The following is an 18198-nucleotide window of genomic DNA, read 5'->3' on the forward strand; positions in this document are numbered from 1 at the left end:
TATGTGAAAAATGTGCACACACTCAGGAATTCATGTAATTCAGTACATTTCTACAGAAGTAATATGCCTTGTGAATTGATTTATTTGCTTCTTAAGTCAATTAACTCTGAATATGAGCCTGAAAACCTTCCTCTTATATTTCACACATTGCATCTGACACTGTTGCTTTATCTTCCGTTCATTCTCCCTGAAGGTCAAAATAAAGTCTTTTGCGTATCGTAAGAAACTGCAAGTCATGGCAAGTCCTTATACTTCACATTATCCTCAGAGCGTCGTGCTTAATTGGATGTTTTGTAAATGCTTTTAGTAATAGTTAGTACAAATGAATACTGTGTATGCTATAGGCTTTACTTACAGGGACTAAGCGCATTTTCCTGGAAAATCTTCATTTACCGCAAGAAGACCAGTTCACGTGTTAATACAGCACACAATGATGAGCGAGAGGACCACAATTCCTAATATGCCTCAAACCCCAGCGATCCTAATAAAAGCCACAGTCTTTTTATTAAATGCTGGTTATGTCATTTAAGATGTCATCAATTACAAAATCCAAAATAATTAAACGACACATCAAGTTTTGTCAGTCCGAGCAGAACGATCTGTCTGAGAACAAAGCAGCTCTTGCAGCCCAGTGCTGGGGCCTTTATATGCCTTTAGTTGATGCTTGGAACTGGGTGTGGTGACCTTGAGCTCATGCATGGCTGCTCGGGAGCATCTTCCTGTATTAGCAGTGCTTTTCAATGGAGATTGCTGAAGCTGTGTCAGCAAAAGGTAGACTCTGTGTATTAATGCAAAGACCTGATTGCTGATTTGCAGGTGAATGCTCCAAAAAACAGTCTGGAATGCAGATTTTCATGAAGGTCACAAAGGCTGCTCTGATGCAGCAGAAAGGGCGAGCGAACGAGCGAGGAAGAGAGTGAGGGAGAGGAAATGATGGTGTCGTCAGTTTGAATGACAGTTATCATTTTCTGTTCAGACAGGACATTTCTTTATATTCCAATATTAAAATCTAAATTATTAACAATAATAATAAAGACGGTTGATTTCTGCACTCAGCAGTTTATTGATTTTCACAGATGGAGCGTTTTTATAGCGATGGTTTCCTGTTGCTCTAGCACAAATGGTAGCTTCAGCTTTTTACCGGTTTAATGCAGAAAAGTGGTTGCTATGGTGTTACAATTGGTTTCTATGATGTTTCTAAGTGGTTGCTGTATTGTCGCTATGGTGACATTACGTGAGTGCACAAACTTTTGCACCCTCTTAATTACCAGGAAAAACTCCATCTGGAAACAGTACGTCTGAGCAAACAGCTGAACATATACACCAGAATCAGCCTGAAGGATCTGCAGAATTTGAACGACAGAAAAACAGAAATGGCAGATTAGTATGAACGGGAAAACAATCAGGATGCAAAGCAATGACTAACTATAATAATTCTGAAGAACTGGAAGAGAAGCAGGGTTAGTGGCTAGGCTTCTGATGGAGCCTCTTGTTTACCTTAACTAGTGCAGAAAGTCACTGACCTCTGAGGAGATAATGCCATCTCACGACGCCTCTTACATCTTGCATAATTTCAAGGATAAACATGACCCTCTGTCCCCTGTAGGATTTGCGCCAGTGCTGCTGATCATAAAACTGCCTGAACACAGCGAGTTTGTGACTAGGCCCGACCTTTGGCTGGAAGCACAGCAGTACATTTACAGCAAAAGCATTATGATTAATTAACAGCGGGCTCACGCCACATCCTTCCATTATTCTTATTAGGACACCAAATGCATTCCCTGGCATGAAACATGCTTTACCCTGTGGTCATATCATCTGCCTGTCCACAGCACCCCCTGTAGTAGAGTGCAGGCATTTATCATTTGTCTCGTGTGTGATGTGTAACTCGCAAGCTAAACACTCTGCTGCCCGAAGGTCCTCCGTATCTGACCCAGTGTTTTTTGTCCTTGGTAAGAGGTTAAGAACATCAGTAAGTTCAGTAAATGTGTGTCATTGCAGTTTTGGGGGGGGGGGGGGGGGGTCATTCAAGGACAATACATGCCGAGGTTCTTTTATCTGTAAATCAAATTTCATAATATTAAATTTTACTGTTGTTTTTGTTCGTAATTCAGTTATTTTTGATTATTTTGGTGAGTAATTAAGATTTTGTCTTTAAACACAAACACACACACACCTACACAGATTATTTAGTTCAGATAAAGAAAACTCCAGTTTACTCGACTTCCCGTCATAAAAATTGCCCAGTCATTTGAGTGCGTGTGTGTGCGCGCGCGTGTGCCACGATACCAGACCTGATTTGTCTAATAGTTCTCTATACCAAATTAAAACAGTATTTAAATGGAAGTAGGTGTGTTGGAAAAAGTACTGAACTTTAGATTCTTTAGCCACTCCCCCTCCCTGCCTACTGTACTATGATGGGCTGCAATGAGATCATTGGCCATGGTCATGGAAGATGGTACATGAGACCTTCTGAAGAGATCAAAGGGCACGCTAGTGATAAAGTATAAAATTCTGAATCTTTATATTTGTATTCTTGTCGCTGTTTTTACCAGTCTGATTTATCTGCAGTTGGTCTTTATACTGTATCAGATTTTATGATCAATGGACCAATAGAAATGCTCCAAAATGACTCCGAATGACTTTGACATTGACGTCCACTGAAAGTGAAAAAGGTTGTTTTCTCCTCCTGTAAAGCTGCTGTTCTGGAGATAGGAGGTTTTAGTGAATAGGTGTGTATTTTGCATGTGTAGTGGTGTTTATTGAGGGGCTGTAATTTGTGTGGAACAGAAAAGTGAGTGGAAACATCTGTGCTGGGATTTGGTGAGTCATTCTGGGCTCAGAGCTGAACTGAACAACCTCTCCAGAAACACATTAGAAATGTGGCCTCACCCAAAAGCAGTCTCTCTCCCCCCCCCCTCCCTGACAGCCCCTCCAGCCACCTGACCAGCTCTCCTCCAATCAGAACCTCTCAGTGCTGTTGTATGCATGAACACGCTCTGTCTTGCAAGCGCAAACTGCAGTCACCCTCTGTCTCTCTCTCTCCCTCTCTCCTGCTTCCTTTCTCTTACTCATTCTCTTTCTCATCGCTTGCACACCCAAGACACTCTTCCTCTGTTCATTTGTCTCTCCTCCTTCCCCTCCTGTCTCTCTCTTTTTCCTCCATCCTGTCTGTTTGCCTCGCCTCTGCTCTGCCTCGCCTTTCACCCTCTCTCTCTCTCTCTCTCCCTTCCTCCTTTGGGTTTCTTCATCAGTATCTCTCTCTCCATCTCGTGTGGCAAGATGTCAACTGTTCTGGATGTGGAGCAGAATGCATGCGCTGGGGATGCAGTGGTGAGTGTGTGTGTGTGTGTGTGTGTGTGAGAGAGAGAGAGAGAGAGAGAGAGAGAAATTTCAGCATTGCTTTAATGAACAGCTGACAGATTGAGTGTCTGTAGAGTGCTCACAGTAATGCCTGGCTGCCAGAGAATGTTCCAGGTGTGTGTGTGTGTGTGTGTATGTGTGTGTGTGCGCTTGGTGTTGCACCTTGCTATACATGCAGATGCTTTTTCTGTAAGACCGGAGGAGGGTGTGTTTAGAGGAATACTCCAGTCTTATCGGGGCAGCTCTCTGTGTGCTCGGTAACAGCAGGTCTGAACCCCAGCGGCTTTTCCGATTACAGTTCGGGAACGTCGTTCCGGACAACGTCTTCTTGTCTGAATGCAGGAGAATATTCCCGCAGTTACGGATAACTCGGACGCTGTGTTTCCGAGCTTCTCTGTGCTGGTGATATCTGTTCTGCACGTTTATTCCTCAGATCCATGAGATAAAACTCTGCTGCCCGCCCTGTTTCACCCATAGGGCAATAGGTCATGGCCTCCAGGGTTAGTTTTATGGCCCACGTGACCCTGTTTGGATGCCACCAGCGTCTTTCCAAGATTTCATTTCCTCAGAGCCTTGACAGGGCGTGGCGCAAGTACCCAGTGTGTGTGCAGGCATTAAAGTGTGTGTTTGCGCATCTCAGTGTGTGAGTATGTTACTGCGGTGATGTGTGTGTGTGTGTGTGTGTGTGTGTGTGTGTGTGTGTGTGTGTGTGGCTTTTGTGCTGTGTAATGGTTCCTCTGCTCAGTGATTGATGCTGTAATGGGTGCACTCAAGGCAGGGGGAGGGGTGGGAGTGTATTGATGACCAAACTTAAAACGCAGAGACAGTGGTGTGTGTGTGTGTGTGTGTGTGTGTGTGTGTGTGTGTGTGTGTGTGTGTGTGTGTTTGGTTTGGTTTGGTTTGGTTTGGGCAAACAATGAGAGATGGCACTTTATCCCAGGGACAGTTTGGCATTTAACAGCTGCACAAGACAGTACAGTACTGACGAGGGGACGGAGCTCTGTACAGTGGCATACACAGGTTTGGGGTGAGATTAGTGTAGTTCTGCTTGGTGCATATTCTGAGTAAGGAAAGGAGCACATTGACATAACCGAGGCCCACAGAGCAGAAGAGGACTAGAATAAGACCAGCTGAATGGGCCATTTCCTCAGTTACTTATATGATAAAGAAACCATAGGACCAGGAACAGTGGAGGTCAAGTTAAGGTCAGGAAGATCAAAAGAACTTTTTAGAAGAAATTCTTATAAGATTGCTGCTCACTCAAGTCAAAACCTCTGTCCGCCTGAAAAGAGCTTCAGCAAGAGTTGGTGGAGCACTGTTCTACTGTGCTGCGACCCCTGCACTGATATCACCTTCATTGGAGGCCTCATCAGAAGAAAACCTTTCCTGCATCCTCACCACAACATTCACCTTTAGAAGTCATACATCTAATACATCTAATCCTGGTGCACTGTGGAAACTAATGAAGTACTGATGAAATACGAGCTGTTTGGAGAAAAATGGGTGTAAAATGTAATAAAAAAACAACTCCTCTCCAACTGTTAAACATGGGGGTGGATGGCTCATGCTTAGGGTTTGTGTTGCAGCCAATGGAACAGGGAACATTTTACTGGTAGAAGGAAGATATGGCTTCAGTTAAATACCAGCAAATTCTGGAAGCAACCATCAGAAATCTGAATTTAGCAATTCACATTAACTAATACTTTGACTGGGTGTGTGTGTATGTATGTGTGTATGTGTGTGTGTGTGTGTGTGTGTGTGTGTGTGTGTATATATATATATATATTCATGTTGTTAGTATTAATATTAATAATCAGTTGTGTAGTAGTTGCCTTTTACAGTCTTCATACAGTCTGTGCTGAACCCGACCGAGACATTTTGTGAGAAGCAATGACGTCTGTTTCTCAGACTGAAGCAGATCTCCTGTGTCCTGTGTTTCATTAAAATGCACAACACAGATGCCGGTGTGTTAGCTGAGGTTCACGGACCATATAAAATGCTCCTAAACATTTATGCATCTGGTGTTTTCCTACTGCACTGTATTACTGCTGAGATGCAAAGTTGCAAGTCACGGTTCCATAGTGACTGAGCTACAGTGGGATCAGTGCGAGCTTCTGAAACTGCAGTCACAATCTGTGTATACAGTTGTCTGAGCTCAGGTCTCCTCTACTGTACAGAATAAATGTTGGGGGTAATGCAGTAGCAGACGTACCAAGGTAGAATTTGCTTTCAGCCAGAAGAATAAAGTAGATTCTATCTCCCAAGCACAGCTACAGACAGACACGCATGTATCAATAGCGTATGTGGGGTTTACAAGAGCGTGGGAGGGGAACGCAATTAGGAGGAGCAAGAGGCGGAATAGAAATGAGTGCGAAAGGAGAGCAAAGGTGGTGAGAAAAAAGAGACGCATAAACGACTGCAGGACACACTGCCTTCAACTAAGCTTGTTGTTGAGGCTTGGATCGGTGGTGACCTTGGGGTAGCTCAGTCAGGAACTTCTCTAATTTATTATAGGAATATCACTATACTAGTACTGGGTAGAGCCTCACTTTACTCTCAAAACAGCTCCAGTTCTTCATGGTATGGATTCCACAAGGTATTGGAAACATTTCTTTGAGGTTCTGGTCCAAGACAACATGACTGCATTACACAATTCCTGCAGATTTTTCCTCCAGTTCTACCTATCCCAGAGATGTTCTTTTGTATTCAGATCTGGTAACTGAGAAGATCCACTGAAGAACGTATTGTCAGGTACATGTGACATGGTGCATCATCATGCTGGATAGCTGTTAGAAGACCGATTATGAAGGCATATCGGCCCAAAGTGTGTCAAGAAAGCATTCCCCACACCATTGCACCACCATTACACCACCAGCCTGGACTGTTCATACACAAGGCAGGTTGGGTCCATGGATTCATGCTGTTTGAGTCAAATTCTGACCCTACCAGCCATGCTCCTCAGCAGAGCTCCATATTCATCAAATCAGGCTATGTTTCCAGTGTTTGTGAGCCTGTGCTAAGCCACTGCAGCCTCCGCTTTCTGTTCTTGGCGGACAGAAGTGGAACCCGACGTGGTTCTTCTGCTGTTGTAGCTCTATATCCACCTCAAGGTTGGAGGTGTTGTTCATTCTGAGAGGCTTTTCTGCTCTCCTTAGCTGTACAGAGTGGTTATCGGAGCTACTGTAGCCTTTCTGTCAGCTCCAACCAGTCTGACCATTCTCAGCTGACCTTTCCTTACCTCAACGAGGTGTTTGTCAACAGAACCGCTGCTTACTACTATATCAAATAAAGCTAAAATAACACGATGAAATGAAAAGGCATTTCTAAGCAAAATAGTGTCTTACCTCTTCTACACCTACTTCACCTGTGTGCTCGTTTCAGAGTTCTGAGTTTGTCTTTTTATATGATTGATTGACAGAGAACTGTGGGGTTCTGGGACAGGTTTTAGTCTCATGGCAGAATGTAACGTCAGCAACTCAATCATCCCAGTTCCCTGGTGAGGGTCAGTATATCGGGTATCTGATGACACTACTTGAGAGAAATACATGACCACACTCTCAAGAATAAAGGTGCTATAAAATGACAGGAAGAACCCTAAAATTGGTAAAGGGCCTTAACATTTAAGTATTGTTCTGTCAACATTGTTCTGTTGAATGACTGGAAGCAATGGTTGCAGAACAGAAAAATGATCAGTCATCCCAATTTAAAAATCAGTAAAACCCCCTAAAACCACAGTAGACTTGTTTGTGCTTAGAAAGAGAGACATCAGAGATGAAAATGGGTTTTATGTAGATGCAATATAAATGCAATAAATTGGCAACCCAGTGTTTGTCTCTTTTAGTAAAAAAAATATTTCTTTAAAATACTTTATTAATCAGCCATAACATTAAAACCAAAAAAGAGAATAACATGGAATATATTGTATTCGACAGCAAGTGAACAGTCAGTTCTTAATGATGTGTTGGAAGCAGGAAGCATCCATGACCAGAACCAAACTGTAGTGCAGTGGTCAGTACCTACCAAAAGTGCTCTATGGAAGCAAAACCGGTGAACTGGTAAAAGCCATGGACACTGCAAGGCTAGTTTAAGGCAGATGAGTTACTGAACTAAGTCTGCAGTGTTTTCAGGTTGGTCTAAATGCAGGTCTTGAATCTTCTGTTCAGAGTTCAGCTGCACAGCTGAGGGGTTTCCGTACCACCCAGTTACAGAGAATGTAAGCAAGAATCAGCTTTATGCTGTTGTGGTTTCATTCCCACTTTGTGTCGTCTGTATATGTTCACGACTGCGGTGTCCTTTTGCAAGGCACCTAATCCCCAATTGCCCTCTGCCCACCGCTCTGGGTGCATGTGCTCACTGTGTGTGAAAAAGCTCAAATGAGGTTCAGAGAGGACTTTCAGGCAGATGTAAATAATCTTATGTCGGAATTTCTTCCAGGTTCTCGACGTGGCAAAGGTCAGCCAGATAGGATGGTTTGTTGATCTGTACAGAAGCAGATGTTTCACATGGACACAACTTACTAAAGATATAACCCTGTCATATACAACAGCACTGTAGTAAATCAGTGGAAACATTACTTACTATCCACCCAATGATTTTTAGAGCCAGAAATGCAGAAGTGTTCCATAACTGTGTCCTCTACTTTTGTTTCAGGAGTATGACCTTGAGACTCCTCACGGTGTCCTACATGTGACCATGAGGGGCATTCCCAAAGGAAACCGCCCTGTGATCCTGACCTACCACGATATTGGACTCAACCGTGTGTATTCTTATTAACACTAAAATCCCTTTTTTTTTTACATGACAAGAAGCTTACATATGACATAACGTGCCTGTCCGTATTCTGTGTCTCCAGATAAATCGTGTTTCAACACCCTGTTTAACTTTGAGGACATGCAGGAAATCACACAGCACTTCGCAGTGGTGCACATTGATGCCCCCGGCCAGCAGGAGGCAGCAGCCCCCTTCCCCACTGGGTGAGTCACCTGTACATTGACCAATCAGATTCTACAGGGTGTTTTGCAGTGGTTTTATTCCAGTGTAATTCACAATGTAACAACAGTGAACTAATTACTGAATAAAGATGCTTTGAAATGAGGAAAGAATACATATTACATCATGTCGTTACTTTACATAATTCAGACATATAATTACACAGTTACAAGTTATGAGTCATATTTACAAAACAGAAAAGCACAAGGGTCTGATCATAGAGAACCCATGGAGAACAGTCCTCCTGTTTTTAATTGAAAAGAATTTCATGCAGTAAAGACTTAAAATTTCTAATCCAGCCACTCCTTAGTTCATATCAGGATCCATGATCTAGGATCACAAATTGCCGTGTTCAGTCACTAATTAATAACACTGTATTTTAATTAATAGCAACAGCTGAGTTTGGCTCTGCAATTTCATATAATATTGAATGAACTTTTGTGTCCAAAACCATAGCAGAAGTAACAAACAGTTTCAGTTTCAGTCCTGGAAGACCAAAGTCACAGTTTGGTAATTTCCCAACTCCAACACACGTGTTCATCAACAGGGACTGTGCAGGTTTTGCATGAACAAAATTAATTACAAAAATTACTGGTGCATCATCTCTCACACTTACAAAAAAAGAGCATATTTTCAAAATAGAAATACTCCATATCTACACAGTAACTTAAACTATACACACGCTGTACACACACTATACACACTCTCTATACTCAGTACTGCACTGAATTTAAAACCGTAAGAATTAAAGGAATATGTTAATGCTTTTCTACAACATTCCACTATGTAATCTAACAATGCTTTTATTATGACTTTTTATACTCATGGCATGTGTCTGTGTGTACTTCTTTAGGTACCAGTATCCTAGTATGGATGAGCTGGCAGAGATGCTGCCCTCAGTCATGACTCAGCTGAAGTGAGTAACTGTGTATCAGTTCATTAGCTCAGATCAGTCAAACCCACTGATAGTCATTCCATTTCATATTTTAATAATTGCACTGCCATATCTTCCCTTGTTTAGGGACGACAATTGAAACTTAGCCAGATTGGCACGTTTATAGAAGTTGTTAAATAAGAGGTTCAATAAAAAAAAGTCTCAAAGGGTTCCTGCAGAAACTCTATGTGAGGAATTCAATTCTAAGATGGTATAAAAACACTGGGTTGAAAAAATAATTCAAGCCAACAGCTCACAGACTAACCAGTGATAAAGGGCCAAACCAGAACTGATCACCACAATTACTCTTTTTTTTTTTTAAATCAACATTTAGGAAAACTGTCATGGTATGAAAACATATCCCATTCCTAAAATCTCACCTAAAGAAATTTGACTTTTTCTCCAATCTCCCACACTAAATGAACCACTGTCTAACACCAATCTTTACACCAAATCTATTCATTAATAATCAGCACTGAGTTTCTGACGATCTTACTGACCACAGCGGCTCTCAGACTCTTCTCTCCGTTACAGAGCTCCATGTTAGACGTTCATGGAGATGCATCTTTATTAGCTGAAATTGGTCTGTGTGTGTGTGTGTGTGTGTGTGTGTGTGTGTGTGTGTGTGTGTGTGTGTGTGTGTGTGTGTGTGTGTGTGTGTGTGTTTTGCAGGGTGAACAGTGTGATTGGTATTGGCGTAGGGGCTGGAGCGTACATCTTATCCCGGTTTGCAGTGAGTGCTCTGAAATTCGATTTGCTGTCCATCATGATCTTCCTATCTCTCTTTGCTTCCTGCTGATGCTCACCTCCACATTAGTTACAATCTCATCGTGCTAATGCAAATCAGATGAAGCTGAAATGCTTAATATCAGATTTACTGAATATCAGATTTATCAGGTTTTAATGATCAAAGCATTTTATAGGTTGGAAAAGCATCTCCACAGCAGTCAAGGTGAAAATTACCCAGCTCCTCGGCTGCTGTGAAGTCTGTGTGCTGCTGCAGCTTTCCTCCTAAGCTATTGATCACTGTCTAAATACTGTGCACACACACACACACACACACACACACACACACACACACACAAAGATATCCTTTTTCATCAGCTTTATTTGCTTTATCACTCTTCTGTCTCTCTTTTGTTCCTGTTTCTTCTCGTCTTCTGTGTTTGTGTATGCAAATATCTGTTCCTCGCTTTTCTCTCTCATCTGCCTCCGTCCCTTTCTCTCTTTCCTGTTCTGGTCTTTCATCTCTCTCTCATTCCTGGTGTTTTGTGGCCTTGTGTTATTTTTTGTGTTGCGCTGCAGTTCCATCAGCTGTGCGTTGGTGCAGCATGCTGAGAGCGAGTCTGCTGAAAGATTAATGTAGCCTGTCAGGAGCCCTAGCAGTAGGACCTGAGGAGTTCTGCTGTGAGCTCAACTCTGACGTTAACAAGACCATCTGCCCGCTGCACCGACTGCTTACAGGTTTTTAATCATCATGCTCAGGAAAACTCATTAAATTCATTCACGCTGGACTCTTTTGCAGCTCAACCATCCATCCCTTGTAGAGGGCCTGGTGCTGATCAATGTGAACCCCTGCGCTGAGGGCTGGATCGACTGGGCTGCTTCTAAGGTAGGTTTAGTTCTCTCTTAAAAAGAAAGTTATTCCTCAGACTTTAAAAAGGTTCTTCACACTCCCTAGTAGACTCTCAAAAAAGGGAGCAACTCAACAAAATTGTGATTTTCTAGACAACTGGGTCAGAACATCTCCAAAACATCACGCAGGAAGGACAAAAGGTATAACTGGTCAGCTGGAGGCAGGCTCATTGATATGTGTGAGGAGCAAAGGCTAGCCTATCTGTTCTGATCCCACAGAAGAGCTGCTGTAGCACAGACTGCTGAGAAAGGTTAATGCTGGCTGTCTTGTGGAGTCCATGCCTCAACAGGTCAGAGCTGTTTTGGCAGCATTGAGGTTTTAATGTTATGGCTAATCTGTTTGTATATGCCAGGACCAATAGCTTGGGCCCTTTCCCACGACCTCTACTGACAAATACTCAGCTCCTGGGTTTGGCATTATTTAGAACAATGTTGCCTTCCAACACTCGACTTTATTTTAAGGGCATAGAAAAAAGGATGAAAACAGGCAGAATTTAGTTTTTATGAATATTGTGGGTAAAGCGTTTTTTGTTGATTTTTGGTGGAGAGTATGCAGGGCTTTGCAGAGTCATTCTAGTCCTGTTTACAGTACAGCATTAATTAATAAAGTCTGAAAAGGTTCAAATTAATAAAATTTTTGTATTTGACTAAACACTTGCGTTTCTACAACCTCGAAAAACTGCATTTAAAAAGCTTGATTTAGACCAATTATATACAGTCTGTAAGCACCACCAATGAAGAGTGGAAGAGTGACCAATATTCAGTAATATACAACACACAGTAATGCATATATTATACTATATTCATCATGTTTTATGTGTTGTATGTATATTTACATATTTGTATTTCTAACCCTATCCCTAACCTTATTAACGGTCTTATACCAATACTTCAACATCAACTGTCTTTCTGGTACATGAGGTCCTTCGAGTTTCCCATATTAAACACTCATGTTTTGTATTTTTGTGTATATTCTGTTTAAGTGCTGTGTATGAATAATACTGGGCTGAAAGTGCTGCAGTATGCATTAGTCTGCCCCAATCCTCTCTATTGTGCTAAATCTGGTTGATGCAGAGTGTCGATCCCCCTATTTCTAGCTCTCTGGTTGGACCAGTACCCTGGTGGACATTGTTATGGCTCATCATTTCAGCACTGTAAGTACTTTTCCTCTCCTCTGTGCCCAAAGTACGTTTTTAAACCATTCCCTGCTGACGAATGTATAAACTTCTGTATGATGCTCCAGGACGAGCTAACTGACAACCAGGAACTGATCCAGACATACCGGCTCCACATTGCCCAGGACATTAACCAGGATAACTTGGCCCTCTTCTGTGACTCTTACAATGCGTAAGCACAACTATACATTCATACAGAAATCAAACTAAAGAAAAGCATGCAGTACTCCCACTGGAGCGTTCCTGCAACACTCTCATATCTCAGAATTCAGCCAGAATCCAGGTGTAAAAATGTGATGGGAGTGCATTTCCTCACAGGCTAAAGGTGGCATCAGCAATAACAGCAGAATATAGAGAAATATCTGGGGGGAAAAGTGGCTCAAATGCAGTCCAAGCTGTAGAACCACAGATGCTGTGTTTTCATATTCTATTGTAAAATAGTTCAACACCGCAGTTTCGACTGTTTAGTTCTGTTTACTTCTAAGTACACTAGAGGGCGTTCTGCTAAAACCAAAGGATCGGAACTGGATCTGGACCATGAAGTAGCTGACCGTTACAATATGCCTGAATCCCCCCCAATCCCGATCCACTATATCGGATCTAGACATCCCGAGTATTGGACCATTAGTGTTGGACCATTATGTTTTATAAATGATGTTTTATGCATTGAATGGTACTAGACCGTAAAGTTGCCTGTTGTTACTTGTTGGTTTACAGACGCCGGGATCTGGGAATTGAGAGGCCTGTCGTTGGTCTTAATGAAGATACCATCAACACTCTGGTGTATGTATTCTTAACATGTAAAGTTTTACTTAGTTCAGCGACGTGTGCTTTGAATGCACTTTTTTGACTCTTTACTTTCTCGGTATAGATGTCCTGCTCTCCTGGTGGTAGGAGACACTTCTCCTGCTGTAGAGGCAGTGGTGAGTGAAAACCATCCATGTAGAACTTGCTTAAATAGGGGCTTACATTTTCCCAGTGCTCTACAATTGTAACATTGATTTCTTCATATATTAGGTTGAATGCAACTCCAGGCTAAATCCAACAAAAACGACTCTGTTAAAGGTGAGATTTCTTTTTTCTGCTAAATCAGTTTATTAAACAGTTTCATGACTTGCTTTTTCTTAAATTGCTTCCTAAATTGCTTGAATTCCTTTACCTAACTGGGCCCGGTGTTTACGGTAATATTTACATTTTACATTTATGGCATTTAGCAGACACTCTTATCCAGAGCGACTTACAAGGTTACTGGTATTACAGAGGTGGGCCAGTGTAGTGTTAGGAGTCTTGCCCAAGGACTCTTATTGGTGTAGCACAGCATAGTCCCCCAGACCGGGAATCGAACCTCAGTCTCCCACATGGTGTGGTAGCTCAGTGGCAGGTGCTAATATGCTCATGTCCTCTGTTTGCTGTTATTTACTGATCTTTGTACCACAATTTGCTTTATTTTCTCGCAGATGGCGGACTGTGGTGGCTTGCCTCAGGTTGTTCAGGTAACTCAATGAAATGGAAATGTAAAATTATTCAGCTGCACTTATGCAAGTCCATACATCCGCAAATAAAGCAGTTTACAGATAGAGGAGTTCTGCTCCTAATGTTTGTAGAACATAAGAGAACCTAGGCTAAAGTCAAAATAATAACGACAGAAATGATCCATTCTGTAGAATGACCATCCACCTTTCTCATCTCCTTTGAATTAAGGTCACTGAGTCAGAAGTTCAATGTTGATATTCGTACTTCGAGTGCTTCTAGTTTGTTCTGTGGGTTAAATTGGGTTCTGCCCAAATAAACTTTGGTTGGGTTGAAAAATGCCCAGATACGATTTTACACACAACCCTATGATTTTTCCTTAGAATGAAACCTGCTGATTTCACTTTTATGGGGAGCTCATTAATAATTGGATGAGCTCTGCTCTGATTGTCTGGTTTACAGTGAGGTACTGCAATGGCTCACACAGAATCTATATAGCATAGCTGTTTTTAGCACTGAGAATATTTTTGTAATTATTCTCGAGACTTAGGTCAGATATTCTGTGTGAGGTTAGCTAGCGAAGATTGTGACAAAGATTGTTTAAGAAACCCTTTTTATCCGTTTCTGTGTTTTACTGCATCGCCAGACTAAGTGGGCTAGCACGGCTTTCACTAGTGGGTTTCAGAATTGGCTTATTTTTAAGATTGTTTTTGGTGATGCTGGATTTTATTCTGAATAAAGAGATTCAGTTTGTCAGTTGTCAGGATGTACCGTTCCAGGTTACATTCTAGGGCACCTTTAAAGACCCTGGAAGGTTGCTCCCTTTCCTCAGAGCTTCTGCTTCTACAAAAGGTTGTTTGTTTTCTTGTTCTCCACAGCCTGGTAAACTAGCTGAGGCCTTCAAGTATTTTGTCCAAGGGATGGGATATAGTAAGTATATTGCTTAATCTTTTTTTCTATATTCCAAAACTTTCCATAATGTATACAGTTTACTCTTACTGAATAAATGTAGATGAATCGAAATATAAACCATAATTCTTCATTCAGCATTCCTTCATTTTAAGACACTGGCTGATGCCAAATTTAAAATTCAGTGCAGCACTGTGACTAATCCGTCTTTTATTAGAAGGCCAATGAGAGTGGCAGATGAAAAAAGCAAGTGCATACACACACACACACACACACACACACACACACACACACACACACACTTTTTACGTGTCTTCAAAGAGTGTTGTTTTGATTAGTTATTGTTCCAGACCACAGACGTGGGTGAAATGACAAGTTCCTCTCCATTGATGCTGCTGTCAGACTGCTTTGCAGTCCACCTTAGCCCGTCACCACAGTAAAGCACTTGGTGTGCTGCCAGAACTCCGTGTGAAAAGATGTCGCATTCGTCACTCAGCTCACGAAGGTTTAGCTGCCCCTTCTGTTGTCGTTCTCCCCATAAAGCTGTTGCCTCTTGGCTGGTCTCTGCAGTGTTGCGCATAATCTGTAAGAAGGACATTTTACAGTAAGCAGGAAGGCTGTACACATACAGGCCGTGCCTAAATGTGGAGATTCCAGAGCATTACTGTGGAATTAAGATCTGGACTAAAACACAGAAGTCAACTGCTGACCAGAACTGCTCTCCTCTGCAGGCTGTGGATCATGTGTAGATACGTGCTTTCAGTCTTCTCCTGTTGATTATATTAGGAAAAAGGTCATCAGTTTATCACTTTTTTATGAACAGGACAAGTGTAGTTGTTAAAGTAAAGTAGAAGAAGAAAAATAAATAAATAAATCAGAGAAATGTGTCCAATGTGGGGGAAAAAAGAATTTCAGATATTAAATATGCATTGTGTGTGTCCACATGTGTCCACAAGTTACTTTAGCAACCCTTACCCTAGTCAGAGTGGTTCAGTTTGAGTCAGTCTGAATAATCACGCGATCAGACAAATTCAGCTCGATTTTTTTACATGATTTTGTCAGTCGTCTACTGTGCCAATCAAAGAACAGCGACACCTGCCACTCCATGCGACACCCTGACGAATAATCTAGTATATCAGAATGTTTTGAATTATTCCTGCCAGGTTTAACAGGTTTGACATGTTAAGTTCTCCTTGAAGAATAGACAGCCCATCCTGTCCTGTCCGTGATCCAGGAACGGGTCCACGGCCATACTTTTCTTTTGTGAACACACAACCTCACACTTCACGCTTCTGTAGCCATGATTCACCATTTCTTGACCCTCCTCTCTGAGGATGTCACGAGGATGTGAACCATGATCCATCCACATTGAATGTGGAGTGTTGTCAGCCTCCTAATCCAAAACTCATGTAGCAGTGCTCATTCTCAGAACCACCTTTACCACCTTATTTAATATCCAACTTTTCTTAATTTAGTCTTTGAAAGAAAATAATGCTAATCACAGAGTGTGGCTTTGATTGAATAATTACTTATATTTTAAGGTAAAGGTGCACGTATTTGTCACTGTACAGTGTACAGCGAAATGTGTCCTCCGCATTTAACCCATCTGGTAGTGAACACACACTCACACACACACATGTGTTAGGGGCAGTGAGTACACACACACACCCAGAGCGGTGGGCAGCCAACTCCAGCGCCCGGGGAGCAGAGAGGGTAAAGGGCCTTGCTCAAGGGCCCAACAGTGGCAGCTTGCCGAGCCCGGGAATCGAACCCACAACCCTGTTATCGATATCCTGGCGCTCTAACCGCTGAACCACCACTGCCCTAGCAGTGATTTTGATTAATAAGGAGTTTTAATTGGCTAATCCTAACAGGCCTGTGTTGCTGTTGCAGAACTGTTTATGAGGAGCTGTTTGTAAATGGCAGCTTTTAAAGTCATATATACTGTTAGCAGATTCGAGTGTGTTGTTCTTTGCAGTTTTTAAAGACCAAACTGCCATTCTGTCCTGAGGCAGTTTCAGCAACCAGTACTGTATCTGCAAGAGGTCTGTATTTAAGGATAGACTGACACTGTTTCTCCTGTCTCTCACACTCGTACCCGCGTCAGACACACATTCAGAATGTTGAAAACACAGACCTGTATTTCAGTGCTTTCCCTCTGTTTCCTCTCACTTTGCACCTCCGACAGTTCCCTATGTTCTGCTCAGCCACTTGAGCAGTGAATCAGGTACAAGGCAACACGTTTGGGTAGCTGTGTCTTTAGTTTCTGCCTGTTTGATTGCTCATGTGTTTGCATGTATCTGTTTGATATATGTATGTAATGGTTATAAACCCAGTAATTATTCTTCTATTTTTTAGATAAGATAATCCTTTATTAGTCCCACACACATTCACAACATATAGTATATTATATTAAAAGAGAAAGAAAATGCAAGTATCATTTATGGCTTTTTTCTCAGTTCAGATTTGCATGCTTTCGTATGTGTTTGCATGGTGCTGTGTGTTTGCTTTTGTTAAGAATTAAGAATGTCAGTGATCAGTGTAAGGGAAGGGATTGTCATATTCTCATTTGCTCTCTCTGGATCTTTCTTGCCGTCTTCAGTACCAGCGGCTGGTATGACCCGCCTTGCCCGCTCGCGCACCACCTCCTCATCCAGCATCGCCTCCATGGACAGCACCCGCATGCGCAACCTCAACAGCCCTCTGGACAGCCCCAACACAGGAGCTCTGGACAACCAGGCCCAGCCACAGACCATGGAAGTGTCCTGCTAAGCCGGTCTCTTATTCTCTTTCTTGGGTGTTGAGTCTGTCTGCTGTTCCTAAACCCCCCCCCCCCTTACTGATCATCTGTTTGTTTGCTATGGCAAATGGAGGTGGTAATGATTAGTGATACACACACATCACATCACATCTCCAGTTCACAAAACAATAAGACATGTTTGCAGTATGGTCTGTATGGTCATACGAAGGGTCTTCCACTTAAAGGTAAACCACATCCGGCCAGCCAGGCGGGCTGTATGATAACATCACTTTGTCTCATTGGCTCCCTTCTGTTTGCAAATTAACAGATTTAAGCCATACATAATGGAAGCTGATGTCAGTAACGAAGCATCTACTTCATCATTCCATTTAAACACTAAAGACGTACAACCACCACACAGATGTAGCAGAAGAGTTTTTCTTTTTTTAGTAATCTTTTATCTGTAACCATTCCTGTATCACTTGTCCTCTTGTAACCTGAAGAACTCTATTGCTGTGATTAACGGGCAGTAGTATTATGCTGTTAGCTCAGCTGGGCTGATAAAACCATTTCAAACGTTAGAAAGGTGTTCAGCGTTTAGCACATTACTAGTCTGGTAGTAAAAAGCCCAGCACCGGCTACTACACTACTACCCCCCTCCCCTCCCCTTACGCCTTCTTGTTAAAATGCAGTTGTAACAATTTGTTTATTTAAAAGTTAATTTAATTGACCACATTCTTGTTTTACATTTTGTTTTTTTAAACAGTTCTCACAAACTTGTATGTACACACAAACTTCAGACCATAACTGTGGAACCATATCTGATGAGGTCATTGTCTACCCATAATGCTCATTTATACCTTCTAGTGAATAAAGCAGGATCATGTTCTCTCGTTAACTGTAGTTTATTCTTTACATTCTACAAGATCCCACATTAGGCTTTACCTGATTAAACAGTTCAGATGGAAACTAATTCAGTGGAT

The 18198-nt window shown here is 42.0% G+C and overlaps 1 protein-coding gene across 4 annotated transcripts in view; it reads left to right on the plus strand.

The window, feature by feature from the left end:
- Positions 1 to 18113, plus strand: part of ndrg3a (ndrg family member 3a) — a 33558-nt gene extending 15445 nt beyond the window's left edge. Inside the window, exons 1-15 of one of the 4 annotated variants that reach the window (XM_072665401.1) lie at positions 2988 to 3333; positions 8014 to 8119; positions 8216 to 8336; positions 9206 to 9268; positions 9959 to 10019; positions 10812 to 10898; positions 12019 to 12075; positions 12165 to 12268; positions 12814 to 12879; positions 12968 to 13019; positions 13114 to 13161; positions 13554 to 13589; positions 14445 to 14496; positions 16664 to 16702; positions 17078 to 18113. In XM_072665401.1, the coding sequence (XP_072521502.1) occupies positions 2989 to 3333; positions 8014 to 8119; positions 8216 to 8336; positions 9206 to 9268; positions 9959 to 10019; positions 10812 to 10898; positions 12019 to 12075; positions 12165 to 12268; positions 12814 to 12879; positions 12968 to 13019; positions 13114 to 13161; positions 13554 to 13589; positions 14445 to 14496; positions 16664 to 16702; positions 17078 to 17247 (1407 nt within the window). In that variant the 5' untranslated portion in view covers position 2988 and the 3' untranslated portion in view covers positions 17248 to 18113. Of the gene's footprint in view, positions 1 to 2987; positions 3334 to 8013; positions 8120 to 8215; positions 8337 to 9205; positions 9269 to 9958; positions 10020 to 10811; positions 10899 to 12018; positions 12076 to 12164; positions 12269 to 12813; positions 12880 to 12967; positions 13020 to 13113; positions 13162 to 13553; positions 13590 to 14444; positions 14497 to 16663; positions 16703 to 17077 lie in introns of those variants that run through there. The other 3 variants (XM_072665403.1, XM_072665402.1, XM_072665404.1) reach the window with 3 other exon arrangements.
- The last annotated feature ends 85 nt before the right edge of the window (positions 18114 to 18198 follow it).

Source organism: Salminus brasiliensis, chromosome 21 (assembly GCF_030463535.1).
Source record: "Salminus brasiliensis chromosome 21, fSalBra1.hap2, whole genome shotgun sequence".
NCBI lineage: Eukaryota > Metazoa > Chordata > Actinopteri > Characiformes > Bryconidae > Salminus > Salminus brasiliensis.